The 17,710-nt window shown below is 34.0% G+C and overlaps 1 protein-coding gene across 1 annotated transcript; it reads left to right on the plus strand.

The window, feature by feature from the left end:
* The first annotated feature begins 362 nt into the window (after positions 1-362).
* On the plus strand, positions 363-1,382 carry LOC131064858 (uncharacterized). The gene is made up of 3 exons (XM_057999161.2): positions 363-618; positions 695-900; positions 995-1,382. The coding sequence occupies exons 1-3, from the start codon at positions 517-519 to the stop codon at positions 1,275-1,277; spliced, it is 591 nt and encodes a 196-aa protein (XP_057855144.1). The 5' UTR covers positions 363-516; the 3' UTR covers positions 1,278-1,382.
* Positions 1,383-17,710: the final 16,328 nt, after the last annotated feature.

A 17,710-nucleotide genomic window follows, 5' to 3' on the forward strand; every position in this document is an offset into this window, starting at 1 on the left:
AAGAAGATACCATCCTTATCCCATAAAAGCTCCTAACCACACAACTAGATTTTTATATATTTAAAAACAAAGACAATAAAAACAAAGACAACTAGTTTCTAAAACTAGGGGCTATCATAGATCAAGAGATTTTATCTTGGAAACCCTAAAAGATTCAAATTATAAATCATATTTACAAAAGCAGGTCACTTGCCACCAACTTCCAAGGCTGCTTTTGACTTTGTAGCTGGCAAATTTCCCATGGGGCCTGCTCTAAGGGACTAGCCTTCTTTCCTATATTTGCTTTTACTTATTTTCCAAACCATTTGAATTAAAAAATCTATAAAAGGTAATAAGAGATGTAAAAATTAAATCAAATTCACATAATTAAGGAGGAGAATCCCATGTTCTCCGCATGGAAGTGAGTCCCACCTGTTTGTACTAGATAGTGTGAGACAGCTTATCATCTCCAAGTAGAAGAAGAAAGCACGGACCGCCCTACTCATTTCAGGAAGCCAGGGAAAGCAATTTGCAGCAATGGCGGAGGAGAAACCCTCAATGATCTTCCTTTTGCTGCTATCCATCATCAATGCCTGCGCTATAGGCCTCGCCATCGCCGCCGAGCGCAGGAAGAGCACGGTAAGTCGAAACCCTTACAACCCTTGTCGGCTTCTGCATCTGGTTCCTGATTATCTGAGGGTTTACCTGTGTTTAGGGCCATGTAGTTGCAGACAAGTATGACGAGCAATCGTATTGCGTCTACAATTCGGATATTGCGACAGGATTTGGATCGGGTGCCTTTTTCTTGCTTCTCTCCTCGCAGGTGCTGTTAATGGCCGTTACCAGGTGCCTTTGCTGCGGACGCCCTCTCGGACCAGGCGGATCTCGTGGCTGCGCCATCCTTCTCTTCATCTTTTCCTGGTACAAGCTTTACCGACTCTTCATTTCTTCCTTCTACACACTTCTTTGCGGCCGTCTCTTTCAATCTCCTCCCGTGTTTGTCTGTGCTTTGCAGGGTAACGTTCGTGATAGCAGAGGCGTGCCTACTGGCAGGAGCAGTGCGGAATGCATACCATACGAAATACCGGGGCCGGTTTGGCATTGACGAATTTTCCTGCGAAACGCTGCGGAAGGGAGTGTTTGCCGCAGGGGCAGCCTTTACTTTGTTGAATACGATTGCAAGCGCGTTGTACTATATAAGCTTTGCAAAGGCAAGGGCAAAGGGAAATGCAATAGGCGATGGGTGGAAACCCTATGCAAATGAACCAGGCGTTGCCATGAGCGGCTTGCCGCGCTAAATGCCAATGTATATTACAGTTCTCCCACTCTTTCTTCTACTCCATTTCTATTTCCATGTACTTATTTTCAGGTTTAAGCTCGATGTCAGCCGATCTTTAAACGTTTTTTTGTGTTCTCATGTTGCATTTTATTAGTTTTTTCCATCGAATTTCAAATCTTTATTGCGGAAATCTGAAATGATATTTTTCATCACCGCAGAGTAAATGGCCAGGAAAGAGAGTTCAAAATGTTTGCCTGTCATTTTTCAGTTTGCATTTTGTTTCAAGGCTAAATAAATTTAAAAGCTGGTAGTATACAGGCGGCACTCTGGTTTTTGTTTCAGCCATTATCATTAGGGTTTGGGCTGCATCAAGGCTCAAAACTCCTACAGTTTATGTGTTTTCATTCAATAGTACAATATTTACGCACCATTCAAGTCTCGTGGACAAAAAAGGTAACCGAACTTTCGACTTGTTCCTCACGATAAAGAGTTATGTTCGGAAAGAACTTTTTTTTTAAACAGGTTTTTAAATTGATTGAAAAGATGATAGCATTATATTTTAAAAAGTGGGTGGTGGGAAGACACATATACAAAGTCTAAATGGGATAAGTTCAAATAAAAGACGTTTAAACAAAAGTTTAAAAAACTAAACATTTAGTCCAATCAGAAAAGAGCTTTCAAATATCATTAGGGGAGGGGTACCACTAGTGGACATAGTTTCAATAGTGGACACCTTTTTGTCAATCCAACCCTCCGTACTAGATTGCAAAGGAGCCCAACAAATTGATAATGGAAAGCTCATTAATGAATATCACATGTACCATTAGTGGATAATTTTGCACAGATGTCCCAGTAGTGGTGCACAAATGGGTTAATTATGCACTACTACTACAAATTTTGAGTTATCTACATTTGGTGCAAAGGAGTTCATGTATGGGTAGACACTTTGAAATGAACACTTCTTGACCTTTCAGCGCATACCGATGTCAAAAAAAGATGATCTACTACTGGGGCATTTGTCCACTACTATTGCAAATTTTGAGTTATCTACTTTTGGTGCAAAGGAGTTCATGTATGGGTAGACACTTTGAAATGAACACTTTTTGACCTTTCGGCACATACCGATTTCCACAATGTGCATCGTCACTACTCAAAAGTCGGATCCTTAGTTATAAGCAGTTAAGTCGTACGTGGAGAACAAAAAAAAAATTGAAATCCGACATACGGTTTGAGAGTTCTATGTGCGCGAAGATAGCTATGTCCACTACTGGTACCCTTCCCCTAAGGGTAAGATTGTCATTAAGGGTAAAATTGTTATCCACCAACTCCAAGTTAGCAAGGATGCTTTGTTTCTCAAGAATATTATTAAAGACTTTAAAGGACACCACAAAGAAATGGCTTAGCTCTAATAGAGAAACTTTGCTATAGTTTGACCAATGGCCATAAGGATTATGATCGTGGGTGGGAATATGTTTGTTTCTTGAGGGCTAAGGGCCATGGAGTGGGAACCATTGTTGCTTTAGGTGAATTGATTTTTGATCTCATTGACTTATGCAAAGAGAAGGAACAAGGTAGAACTTTGGCAATAGTGCAAGGAACATTGTTGTTGTGGTCTAAAAGCCCTTGTAGAGTTCTACATCAAAAACTTTGTTACAATGCTAAGATCTAACTATTCCCATGTTGGCCATTTAGAGACACCTCAATTGATACAATGCTTGATGATAAGTTTTCACACTTCATTCACTTAAGAGCCTTGGGATTCTATTTAAGCATTAGGGCAATGCTTTATTAATAGATTGAAAGGAAACCTAGGTCACCAACATCATGATGAACACAATAATATTCCCAATTAACACAATGAAATCCTTGGTACCCATTACTAGAGGCCGAAACAAAATCTCTAATCAATCGATTCAATCTTTAAATAAGAGGCTTTTGAGAGCACCCAACAACAAGAAGAATAAACATGAGTGACAACCAACACTTTTGAACAACCTTGGAACTTGTTAGCCAAAGAAAGAGGTTTGGTAATCTAGAAATTGATTTTTTTCAATCTTGGCAACAACTTGCCTTAGGGCAATAGGAAAATCTTTCAAAACAAAGGAATGCTAAGAAAATGAAAGATTTCCCCATGATAGATCCATTTTTAGCCAAAATTATCTAACCAACCTAAGTTAGGAAGAAACGATTACCTATAACATTTGGTATTTTTCCATTGGTTACTTGAGCCAAATACTTTGCAAAAATTATGAAGGCATTGAATGGCTTGCTTAACATTGTCTTCAACTTTAATGAGGGTGAGGAATTAATCATTGGCAACATGACCATTGACCAACTAATTTAGATAATTAGGAAGGATGATTCCTTTAACAATGTTTTGAATAGCCAAAGCCTTCTATGCAAGCATATAAAGAGCTAGAGTAAGAGGACATCCTTGATGTATAGACTAGAAATATCCAAATGGATTGGATTGTTGACCATTAATAGTTATACAAGCATATACATCAACAAACAACATATGTACAAACTATATAAAATGAGTGAACCCAAGCACTTAAAGCATAACAAGAATAAAAAGCCACTCAATGTGTTCATAAGCCTTGGCAAAATTGATTTTAATAAAATGATAGTCTGTTAAGAATGTTATGCCCATTCCATTCCTTCCCAAACATCAATTATTTATCCAAAATAAATCCAAATTTGATTAAACCAATTTATTTAGGGCTATGAAAAAAGAGGCCTAAGCTTAAGAATTAGAACTTTGGCAACAATCTTGCTTGAGAGATTCAATAAAGTGATGCGGTGCCAATTGCATATTTCTTCAAGATCTGCAACTTAAGTTATGAATTTGGTATTCCCTTTATTAATTAAATCTCTTAAAGATTTAGAATGAAAAGGCTCAAGATAAACCTTCTGAAGATTATTATCCACAGTGTCCCAAAAGGCTTTGTAAACTTCATAAGGAAATCCATTCAAATCAACATTGCATATATAACCTCTTGTAAATCTATTTGGTGAAGTTGATCACAAAGTATACATGAAGAATTTGAAAGTTGGTAAGGAACAACATTTAGGCATCACCACAAGATAGTAGGCCTAGCTAGAGTGTACTCTTGGGTATCTAAAATTTATTCATAGTACCAAACAAAGGCTTGGAAATTGTTAGTAAGGGCATTTAGGAGCTATTGAACTTCGTGGTTTTCTTAATGGTTTGAGGCACATGGCAAGGACACAAAGCCTATAATTTTTTAAGGTCATATTTCTAGTCTTAAGCCAATGAAGTCAATCTTTCATTTGAGCTTCATGCATAATGTGACATCCGCAACCTATTTGTGATGGTAGAGCTAAGCCATTATAAGTTGAATAACCAAGACAAAAGGATACGCTTCCAAAGTGGTGGTGTCTTGGTGAAGCTTTGAAGTATTGGCCTTGTATGACCAACATTTAAAAAAAAACTAATTAACAACCACAAATGTAGAGAAATGATGATGTATGTATGATGTCATTATTCTACAAGGCTATCCATCTAGTTTGCATGAGAAATGGCTCCAAATTCCAAACACATTGAACGTGAGCATACGGGGCCTTGTAATTAAGCAATGATATGGTAAGAGAAACCATTAAGTCTTCATGGCCTTGGGTTTAGCAAATTACCACTCAATACAAAACTATATTGGGAAGTGTTCAAATGGACAACATTTGATAAAAGTTCCATTACAAAGAATAACAATTGGAAAAGAAGAAAAAGCCATGCTAACATCATATCATAATCAAAACACTTGAGTACTTTGCCAAGTTGGCCCTAAGATTACTTGAAGTGTTACCATGTTGTATGATCTTGATGGCGGCCAAGACCGGGATCAAAAAGTCCCAATTTTTTATGCATAGAGAATTAAGCTTCTCTTTTTCCATTCCTTATAAATAGAGATCCATATTCTATTATGTAGACTCTACAAAACCCTTTTGTTTTTGTTAACTAGAAAATTCTATTTATAATGAGGGTTGCATTTTAGGTACCCTCTAATATATGCCATGTGAACAAAGATTGTTATGAAATTTTTGACCAAGATCCTTACTGTGTTCAAAACTTATTAATGAATCCTTACATTGAATTTGTAACTTTTGTGATGAAACTATATAATATTTATATCAATGTTTCAAATCGCTCACAATTCATCATTATTTTGATGATGATAACATTGCGCAACATAAAATATTAACATAAAAAAACATTCTTCAATTTTATTTTGGAATATTTACAAATTTCTTTATAAGAAATGTGAAATTTGTCATATTTATTAAATAGATTATTCTCTTCAATATATCTTACTGAAATGTATTCCACAAAATCTAATCTAATACCCATTTCACTACTTGTGTTTACCAAGTTGATCCCATATTAGAAAGAGACTATATTACTTTGTAAAAAGAACCCATCTTACATACTACAATTTGTCATTGAAATGTGTGATGGAAAGACAAGTGCAACATGATTGTTGTTGTTGTTGTTGTTGTTGTTGTTGTTGTTGTTGTTGTTGTTATTATTATTATTATTTGGATCAAATAGCTTGTTATTTTGTTTACCTTCATCCCTTCAAATAAAGTGGTTGATTTGTTTTATAATAATTCAATCAACTATTATAGAAAAGTTTTGAAAATGATTGTATTTACCTTATAGATTGGTTTTTCTATTGATATTTATAGGGAATAAATCTATTTTAAGATAAATATTTTAGGGAAAATAATTAAATTATAATAATATTTCATAATCAAAATTATAAAATTTAAATCAATTATATGATATTTTAGTTAGATATCAAATAGGGAATGTACTGTTAAAGATGGTAGTAATTGATTCACTAGTGTATTGGCAAATAAGGTTTTTGTCTAAATGATCATTAGAAAATTTATAAATTATGTTTCACTTTGGTTCAAATTTGTATTTGTAAAATTTATTTGGTTTATGGAATTAAACATGGACTTATAGAATCGAACATGTAGAGAATTGATTACTACAATTGCAATCTTATATGTATTTGGATTATCATTTTCTCCCCACCTAAATTAGGGAGGAAAAGCTCTAAAACCCTACCACTCACCCTAGCATCATTCAAGGGTTCATAGTTAGAGCCATTCAAAAACAATGTGGAGTGTTGTTTGGTCTTTTTGGGGTGATTTTTGTATTGACTTTTTAACCCATGATTTGAATGTCCATTGTATTGTAAAACTACTTTTTTATGTGCCTGTTAATATATAGACATGCATTAGGGATTGTGCATAGTATTTTTTTTATGTCGGTTCAATATTATTAGGCTATAAGAATATTGACAAATTGAAAAAGATCTGGTGGATTATATTGGTGCAATCTTGTTCTTAAGATTAGTACAAGCTCAATATCTCTTTGTTAGCGGATTTTTTTTTCTGAAAGGGGTTCTCCATCTGTTTTTGGTGTTATGGTTTCTTCTTATGAGTTTATTGATTTCTACTTTCTTCTTATTGTTTTGTTGATAATTTTTTTTGGCTTAATCACACATTAATTGAATAAATTTGACACTGTTTTTTGTATGTTATTTTTCAACACATCATTCCCAAAAATGATGAAAGTATTAACTATTAGAACCTCCATCTTCCTTTGTTTTGTGTTTATTAGTTTATTTGATAAGAATTTATATATATTGTTTGTTGAAAATCCTTTTTTAATTTTTATTTAATATATTTGCCTATTTCCAATTAATTCGCCCTTCTGATAATCTAAATCCACCCCGACATATTCATTATAGTAAAACTAACAAAGATGCTTGTTATTATTGTTGGTGTAATATTATTTGTATCTTGTATTTATTTTACTTAGGTAAATTCATTTATTTACTTAAGTTGGGAATAAGATTATATGTCAATTTTCTTGATTCATGAGATAATTTGCCATCTATACTTCACTCATATCCTTGATTGATGATGGTTAAATGCCACATCTCCATCATGATGATTTCACTTGAAATCTATGCTTCTATAGCTATGTCAATCATCTAGTTCATTTCTCTCCCTTAGGACTAAAATTCCCTAAAATTATACAAGCATGTGTGGAAATCCGATGATAATTTAACAACTAGCACACAACCCACATGATGTGAAGAAAACTTTATATTTATTGATTCTAACTAATGATAGTGTCTAGTAACTCACAAGTAACCTCTTTATCTTCTGCTTCATGTTCACTAGTCTCTTGTTTTACCTTCATGTTTCACAACCTTTAAATTTTATGTTTTTATCTTTTAAGTTGAAAAATTATCCCTATTGATTTGAATCACCCAAGTGATTCTAGCACTATTCAAGTAATTTTGAAATCACCATAATGATTATGTTACTAGTAAGATGAGATAAATTAAAGTTGTGCATGCATCCATCTTGCTACTATTGTTTGGTATGTAAACTCTTGTTTATTTAATCTTAGATTGTGTCAAACATTTTTTAACTTCATTTCCCTCAACAATCATGAATATATTAAAATATGATATTTTGTTATTTGGGGTCTTGTCTCTAAACAATTTTAGAGCTCTTCCATCATATGTTTCCATTTAAACACCAAAAACTTTTTTTGCTTTTGAAATTGATTTTAGGGGAGGTTCATTTTCTTTGGTTTGTCCACAATTCTTGCAATAATATTATTACAATTTGCCACTACCATACAACTTCTAGGATTTTGTTTAGTTAAAGCATCAACAAGTTTTCAGTCAATAACTCTCATATTTGGCATTTATCTTGAGTATTCTCACGCATTGTTTTCTTTAATTATCTTACCATCACATGGATAACCCTTTAGTAGAGAGGATAAATATGAAGGAAAATGTAGGCTCCTAAGGACACCATTGCTAGACATACAAATTATTATCAATATGTCATATAGGCATATAACATATAAGATACCTTTTTGGATGTAGCAAAGACTATTCTTAAAATGTTTGGCCTCTCCTTGCTTGATTAGAAAGTGAAGCTTGAACTTTTGAATCAATTATCACTGTATACATATAAAAATTGGCTATGAGCGATTAAATAAATATTTTATATTTATTTAATATATTTGTTCTTCTATTAAATGATTAATTTGAAAAGATTAATTTATTTAATTCATTTTTCATGTCTTTCTATTAATTAATTTAATTGAAATATTTTATTAATTAATTCATCTATCCTATTCCTCTAATCAATTAATTAAATATCTAATATTTAATCATTCCTTCAATCAATTAAATATCTAATATTTAATGATTATTCTTCTATCCTATAGTCTCAAATATTTTCTTAAATTATATAATTTCATTTCCAACTCATCCTTCTATCTCCACTTCATCTTTCCTTTGCCAACTCATCCATCATGTGGCTAAATTAATTCAACAAAATTAAATAAATAAAACATTTATTAGCCACTTATCTTCAACTTTCAAAATAAATGAAATATTGTGTATGCACACATATTTCTTAACCTTCTTTTATATTCTCTCCAACATCCCTACATCTTAAGAAGGACTTGAGTCCACTTGTCCTCTCATGCCTAAATCTTCTGCAACCATCCCTAGATTCCCTCAGTTAGCAACCCAGTCAAGGTGAGATGAGTGACACTTGTCTCTCCTTCCTCCTTTCTCTCAACCTTCACCTTTGCTCACAACCATCCAAATCTGCAGATTTGATCATGACCGTTGATCTAGGCCACATCATATTATCCTCTCAAAATCTATAAATGTGGGAGTTTGAGTTGAGAAAGAGTTAGTCTTCAAGTGAGTTTTCAAGTTAACAATTTGTGAAAACTTATGCATCCGCGAGTTTTAATCTTGAAGCAATTTAGCATAATCATTTAACATTAGCAATTTTAGCATTTCTCATTTAGCATTGCATATCATAGTATCAATTAACTATCAGTTATCAGTCCATTCTTCATATGCCATCTTGGAAGCTATCAGTGCTTGTTTGAGAGCACACCATCTGCAACCAAGAACAGTGGAGTTAGGAAACAATGAGACTTAACTCATGAAGGTAAAAATAGTGTTTTTATTTTAATATTCATTTCATGTAGTTTCATTGGTTGAGTTTAGATTTCCTGTAGCATTTCCTTTGTATTTTGTGAAACTAACATGTTGCAGGTAGTATTCTAATGATGAAATTCAAGTCAACACATTTTGGCGCCCACTGTGGGGCTGAAGCCTCACACATATCTTTCTAATCTCCTGTCTAGTTCTCGCAAAAACAAGTTTAACACATTTGTAATCTAGATTCACGCCTGTGTGAATTTGGACAACACTTTTATTTAATAGATTAGTGTTTTTGACTTTCAGGTTAGCGCATTTGACATTTAGGTTAGCGCATTTGACATCCAGGTTAGCGCTTTTGTCTGCAAATCAACACATTTAATCTTCAAAATAATATTTTTGTCTCACAAGTTAACGCATGTGTCATTTTGGTTAGCCCTTATATCAGTGAATTCTCGCTTTTTAGTCCACAGAGCAGCGCTTTTGTGTCATTGGTTAACTCTTTTGTCCTTTAGGTTAGCGCTTTTGAGGTGAAAGACAACACATTTGTTAGGATAGCGCTTTTATTTGTAACTGACAAAATTTTCCTGCAGGTCCGAATGTCCAAGAACTGAAATTTTCAAACTACTGACATATCTATGTGTAGGATTGTTTGTAATAAAATTTCATGCATTTCCTCACCTAGTTAATTAAGAGTTCTATTTTGGAAAGTAACACATCATATCTTGCTCATTTAACTTAACTAAGGGGATAAATTGACAGCATGCAACTTGCATTTTGAGTGACTTCTTTAAAGTAGTTGCACATAGATTATAGAGGGCTAAAATAAACTTGTGTTTTCTGTGCTTGATGAAGTAGTAGGTAAGTATGCTCTCACCCTCATATGGTGATCAGAAAACCAAACCTACTCTCTTTTATGTGTAACCTTTAGGGGGTCTGCCTTCTCGAGCTGCCTTGAGGGGGCTAGTGAGAAGGGAACGACCCAAAGTGGAAACGGGCTAATACCGAGTCCTTCTGATCCACTCTAAATAAATCGTGTTTGTAATGAAAGTCACAAGCAACATTTGCTGATAAGTTCATACCAACACTATGTTCCCCAGAACGTAACCTCTATAGGCTTGGAACCATCTGCATTTATAGAGCCAAAAGTGTCGCATGTATGGCCACATGACCGAAAGCCTTTACTAAAAACCACTTGTACTAGTTGCCAAAATCCTTCTAATTGTTGGCGCAGGAGGTTGGACCTCTGAAGCAACTCACACACATATGGTTCTTAGTAGAGATATAAAGTTTTTCATGGGGAGTTTTTATGGAAACTGGTGCTTGGCTGCCACAAAGAAGTGAGTGCCGAGGGTGGAGCTAGTGGGGTCAAGCATCTAAATATCCAGTTTGAATAGTGTAGCCTCAGGGGAAACCCCATGTGAGATTCAACAATTATTGTCTCAGCTTGCCATAGGATTCGTACTTGCTTGTACATTTTGTTTTTCAAACATTGTGTCTTCTATGTTTATAATGTGCTCAGAATGGTCAAAAATTGAAGAAAAACATTATCTAAAATTGAGAAAAAATCTAACAGCTTGCTGGAAAAATTGAAAAAATCCTTGAAACACAGTCAAAATAACACTTTCACGCAACAAAGTAGCGCATTTGTCCCATAAGTTAGCACTTTTGACCAAAAGTTAGCACAAAGGCTTTTTCACATCTGAAACAAAGCATATCAAACCAAAATTTCAAAATCAGTGTCAAAACACTTCTTGAGTAGAATTGTCTTTAAACTCTCACACATTTTCAAACTAGTTCGATAACTAGGTCACCAATTCAATAGGCTATTTCCAAAAGGTTTCCATTAGCATACAACATTCAACAAGCTATTGATTCAAACATCTTAAGTGCAAAAATCAACATCATTGCTAGTTTCTCATCAAGATATATCAAATCCTCTATCACGAAACTTGATCAATCCAACTTATGTTCATTATCTTGGATATATCTTTCCTATTTTGAACCTAGGTTATATTAAAATCAGAATTGCACTCACATTGGAATCAAACAAACTTGTAAACTATCATATGCTTATATGACTTTTAAATATCACCTTAAGAAAAGAAAACCCAGTTATAAAGCTACTCAGAAAAGGATAAGATTCTTGTATATCAATCGCAAGATCTTATTAAAACATAGGACATTCTTACAACATTTTCGTCACTATTTACATGGCTGCGAGACATAATTTGACGGAGAGATTTTGCAAGTACGTGCTTTTCAAAAAAGAGATGCTTTATCACAACGAACAAACAATAATGGTAAAATTAACAAAGCCCACCTTCCTAAACCAATAATACCCTATTGAATTGTCTTTAGAAAACTTCAAAATTTTTTTGCAACAATCACATGCCAGTTTAGACTAGAGCTCAATATGAACAATTCAGAAAACAACAAAAACAAATGGACGAAGAAGATAATTCAACGTTCCACACTTTTGGGTATAGGACTATTGATGAAGAAGCGATCAATAACACCATTAGAGACCTTGAGCAAGATTTCAAAGTTGATAGACTAATGGAAACATTATTAGCAAAGCAAAAAGAAAAATATCTTTTGATGTTGGCAAAATCAGGAGCTAAATTGCCACAAGACTTTAACATAGAAAGCTTGAAACAAGATGCAGAGACAAGTAATACTCAAAACACAGATGATCCAAATAACGAAGATATAAACAAAGAAAATCGTGAAGAAACAAGAAAAGAACATGATGACACAAGAAGAGAGCGTAGTGATAAAAGAACTTACAAAGAGACAAGGAGAAACTGTATGGATAATCCATTGTTAAATCTCAGTCAACAAATGCAAACTCTACAACAACAAATACAAGATATGCAGAATGGAACAAGCTCCAAAAAGTATTCATTGGAAGATATTTGCCCATATCCTTTTGATAAAAGTTTGAATATGATACCATTTCCACAGCATTGCGAGATCCCTAAATATGACAAATACGATGGAAAATATGATCCTCAAGATCACATTAAGGAGTTTTGTACTATGAGTATGGAATTTGCACATGAGGAAACTTACCTGATTCGTCTATTCCCTAGGAGTTTAAATGGACAATCAATGGAATGGTTCTCCAGATTACCATCTGGAATCAAATCTTTTGAAGAACTCGTGAATAGGTTTATTTCACAATACTCCTATAATTTAAGGAATGAGAATACAATGCTAGATTTATGCAATGTTAAACAAAAGAATGGTGAATCTTTTATGATCTTCTTGCAACAATGTAAACAAATGTTTAATAGGTATCCAAGAGATGTACCTGATCAATTAAAGATGGACATATTCATTGATAATCTTATAAGTGAAATGAGTTATCGTCTAAAAATGCAATTCCCTCCTTTCGCTAAGATGATTGAGAATGGTCTAAAAATAAAAGACGCAATGGTAAAGGAATGAGAGCTAAAGCTTTACAATAATTCTTACAACAACAATCACAACAACAATAACAACAACAATGACAAACCAAAGTTCTGGTCAAAGAATAGGAATGTCATCAATGGAGGAAATGATGACAATAATGCTACAAAACAACAACCAATATTTAATCTATCAAGTCACATCCCAAGCAATAACAATCAAGAAAACAATAAGTCCAAGTCTTCCTTCTCCAATCCTCATAGGAAATTCACAAACATTGGAGAACCCTTGGAATCAACTTTGAAAACTCTTCTTGCGAACAAATTGATTATTTTACCAGAAGCAAGAAGTTATGAACCACAAGTCAAACCAAATTGGTGGAATGAAAATCATTTTTCAATTACCATCAGAATAAAGAACACCAAACTAATGATTGTCAGAGATTGAAACACCTTATCCAAGATTTAATCGATAATAGAACTATCACAGTGGATAGCCATAAGACAAATGAATCACACCTAGCCTTCAAAAACCGCTTCCAAACTATGAAAAAGGTGAAAAATCCAAATCAAAAGATGACAAAGGAAAAGCCAAAGTGAACTACACTAATACATATGATGATGTGGTAAATGTCATCATTGTTAAAGATAACACACCTTCATGCCAATCAATGTCATTACGAGAAGTAAAGTGAAGATCACATTTCCAGGTATAACAAATGAATCAACCTCCACTTCACAATAATATAACTTAGTGGAGCAATTGCAAAGAATACCTGCTCAAATATGAATTCTAGATCTTCTCAAAGTTTCACCTATGCTTAAGGAAATTTTGGAAAAAGCTCTAACATAAACAACAGTTTCAAAAGACTTGGATGTAGATCAGTTCCAAAACCTGGTGGGACACCTTATAGCCCCTCATTTCTTATCATTTTTTGAAAATGATGAAGAATCCTTGCAACATCCTCAAAATGCTCCCTTACATGTTGAAGTCACCATTAATAAAACTCATGTCAAACACGTACTCATAGATGGTGGAGTTGGCTTAAATATTTGTGCATTAAGTTTAATAAAGGCTTTGGGATATTCAAAAAATGCAGTAGATCCATAGAAGAAAATAACCATTAAGGCTTATGATGAAGAGGAGTGTTCTTCTAAAGGAACTGTGGTGTTATCAATCAAAATAGGACTTGTGGAAAGGAATAAATTATGTCAGGTTTTAGATTTGAATCTCTCTTATAACATTCTTCTGGGAAGGCCATGGATTTACAACATGCAAGCAGTTCCTTCTACATATCACCAACATGTAAAGTTTCCTCATGAGGGACAAGACATCACTATAATTCTAGACTCTAGCCAATATTGCAATAATCTGAAGCTAACACAAGATACAAGAGTTCCACATAACAGAGAATCAGTATATCCTACCAAATAAATTCAAGAAAAGATATGGGAAACCTTCGAGAAAAAGCTCAAATTAAATGATGAAGGAATGGGAAAATATTCTTTGCATAATTTTCCACTTTCACCTAAATCATATGGAAAGCCTATAAATATCCAACCTCGAATGTCAGAAAAATCAAAATAAATGTTTAATGGAGCATTTGCTAGAGCTGGAACACTTGCAAAAGAAATTGAAGACAAGGACATTCTTGGTTGGTTGTACAAAGATGAAAATGAAACTATAGCAACAGTTGCAGAAGTCAATATTCTCACAGAGCAATATGGCAATGCTTATAAGATCATGCAAAAAATGGGATATGAAGGAAAATGACCAATTGGTAAGCAACATCAAGGTATTTCAGAACCTATTTGTCCTCACTCGCAATCTAAAGAAGATAAATCAGGACTTGGATATTCAAAACCAAATCAAAAGCACCATAATTATCAATAGCCAAAGTAGAGAAAGAAATCAGTCTCTAAAGAAGAACAATGGCAAGAAAAGCTACATAAAGCAACATAAATAGTAGCCAATAAGCAAAAACACGAAGAACATGAGAAACAACAAGAAGAAATTGCAATCAAAAGAGAAGAAGAATCTTGTAAACAAGTTCAAGGAATACGAGCAAATGCAAAATCTGAACAAGATATTCCAGAAGCAACAAAAGCAGAGATGACAAAAATCAGATAACCATTTGCACCATACAATATTTCTGTATGGTACAGTGGTGTAATCCTAGACAATGGTTCAGAGATAGATTCAAATGAATATGAATGGGGTCCAGATATATCATCTAGTGTATCAAGTGAAGAAAAGAATGAAGAGCAAGCAACTATCACAAATGAAGACTTGTCTTTTATAAAAAAAAAGGGATAGAGTTAAAAAGAAGACAAGAAGAACTCAAAATCTAGAGAAAAGAGGCATATACAAGACAACAAAAGAAAGAGAATGAAAAAGACCAAGAAGTAACGCCACAAGAAGCACAGACAAATATGGATCAAGCATTAGGAAATGTTAGATTTCTATCAAATGAGGAGCAAGATGTACCAAGGTATGAAAGAACCATAGAAGAACTAAGAGATAGTCAAACAGGATTGACTTTTAGTCCAGAAGAAGCTGAGTTCGAGAGAAGACAAAAGCTAGCAAAATAATTCTCTACATCATGTACACAAGTATGTCAACTTCAAAATACAAATGAATCTATTGAAATTAATCAAGAAGGAACTTGCAGTACTAAAGATGTGTGTGTTGATATAATCCATTCGTTTAAGGGACAAACGTCAGATGAAGAGCCACTTGAGTGTGAACTACAAAATACTAATACTGATTTTGTTAGAACTGATTGGAGAATACTTGGGAGAGACTATCCTCAAGATCATTCTATCTATGACATTACCTAATCTACGCCAAATTATGACTATCATGTCAAGAACCTTGAAGCACCTAACAACGACGATGACTATGACTTACCCCTTCTTCATCCAGAACTAATTGATTGGGATAACCTAGAAAACCCTGAATTGGATGTCTTTTCCAATGACCATGACTTAACTATGTATCTTAATGTTGTCGAACCCATAACACCTAAGATATCTTCCATCATAGAATCAAGTAACGTTTCTTGTAGTCAGGCGAATGCCAAACTTTCCAGTCGCAAAATTGAAATAAAACAAGGAAAAAGACCTAGTGCTGAAAACCATTTCATGGCAACACTAGATCAATCAAAAGGAAAAATAAAGGACGTATTTGACAGTGAAAACCTCTTTGAGGCTCCAGAAGATGGAAATTTTGACATCCTCCTTGCATATTTTTAGGAGAGATCTGCTATTCTAATAGAACAAACAGAAGCAATAAACATTGGCACACCAAAGGATCCCAAGATACTTCATTCTGCTGCCTCATTATCAGATAAAGAGAGGAAATAATACATGTAATTCTCCAGACAAAAATAAATAAATTTTGCTTGGTCATATGCAAACATACCACGATTTAATCTAGATCTTATCATGCATCATCTCAATGTGGATCTAAAAGCAAAACCGGTTAAACAAAAGCTAAGGAAGATGCATCCACACATTGCTCTCCTTATAAAAGCTAAGCTAAAGAAACTATTAGATTTGGGTTTCATAAGACCCATTGCCTATCCATAATGGGTTTCAAGCATTGTGCCAGTATCAAAGCCAGATAAATCATAAGAGTCTGCACCAATTTCAGAGATATGAACACGACATGTCCCAAAGATGATTTCCCACTACCCAACATTGATATAATTATGGACTTATCAACAGGACATGAGATGTTTTCATTAATGGATGGATTCTCAAGATACAATCAAATAAGAATCACCCCTGAAGATCAAGAAAAGACAACATTCACTTATGCATGGGGTACTTGCTGCTAGAATGTTATGCCATTTGGGCTTAAGAATGCAGGAGCAACTTATCAAAGAGCTATGACAATAATTTTTCATGATATGATGCATACATTTATGAAATATTATGTAGATGATATACTTGAAAAATCTCATACAAGAAAAGAACATTTGAACATCTTGAGCAAGATCTTTGATAGGCTTGAAAGATATCAGTTGAGATTAAATCCAAAGAAATGTGCATTCAGAGTAACCTCTAGAAAACTTCTTGGATACATTATATGAGCTCATGGAATAGAATTAGATCCTGAAAAGGTCAAAGCTATCATGGAAATGGAGTCACCTAGGAATGTAAGCCAATTACGTTCTTTACAAGGAAGATTGCAATCAATCAGAAGATATGTCTCTCAATTAGCAGATAGATGTCATGCATTCACTCATATTTTACATAAGAATGTTTCATTCAAATGAATTAGAAGTGTGAAGAGGATTTTATGCAAATCAAAGAATATCTCATGAATCCTGTAGTACCCCTACTCGTTTGAACTTATAGACTCATATTTTATTATTGTTTAGTTTCAGTGGATACATTACCATGATGTGTTATTCAGACTTATATGACATTATTTCATGCTTTATCTAGATATTAGATGCATAATCTATTTGCAGTATTTCAGTACTTGTGATTTATGGCATTTTATGGATTATTGCTATATACTGACACGTTACTTTATCTATGCAATGTGGAATTATATGTTGTGTGTCTGCGAGTGTATTGGATGCAAGGGGACAATTTTCCTTCACTCACTTTGGTGAGACAAGGAACATCGCGATTCTCCTTCATCGGTGTGTATGCCATGTTTTCTATATTGTATATATGCATATGTGGTTCGGTGATGCAGGATATTGCAAGTACAAGTACCGGGTAGGTATGGGGTATCATCTCCACTTAGCTTCACAGTTCTGAGCATGCCTTATATTGTCTAATGAAAGTGGAGGAGGTAGTAGTTGACCCTATTTTTACTCAGTTGCACTCTTGTGAGTGTCGTCAGTTGGTCATCCTGTCAGTTGTTCGACCTTCGTGTATTGTCGTTTGACTTTTTCTGAGTCTTTGCTTGGGGTTTGTTCAGTTTGTGTGTTTTAGTGGATTTAATTAATTAATTAAATTTATGGATTTATCTCATAGTTGGTATTTTTGAATTATGT

This window comes from Cryptomeria japonica, chromosome 1 (assembly GCF_030272615.1).
Source record: "Cryptomeria japonica chromosome 1, Sugi_1.0, whole genome shotgun sequence".
In the NCBI taxonomy this organism is placed as follows: Eukaryota; Viridiplantae; Streptophyta; class Pinopsida; order Cupressales; family Cupressaceae; genus Cryptomeria; species Cryptomeria japonica.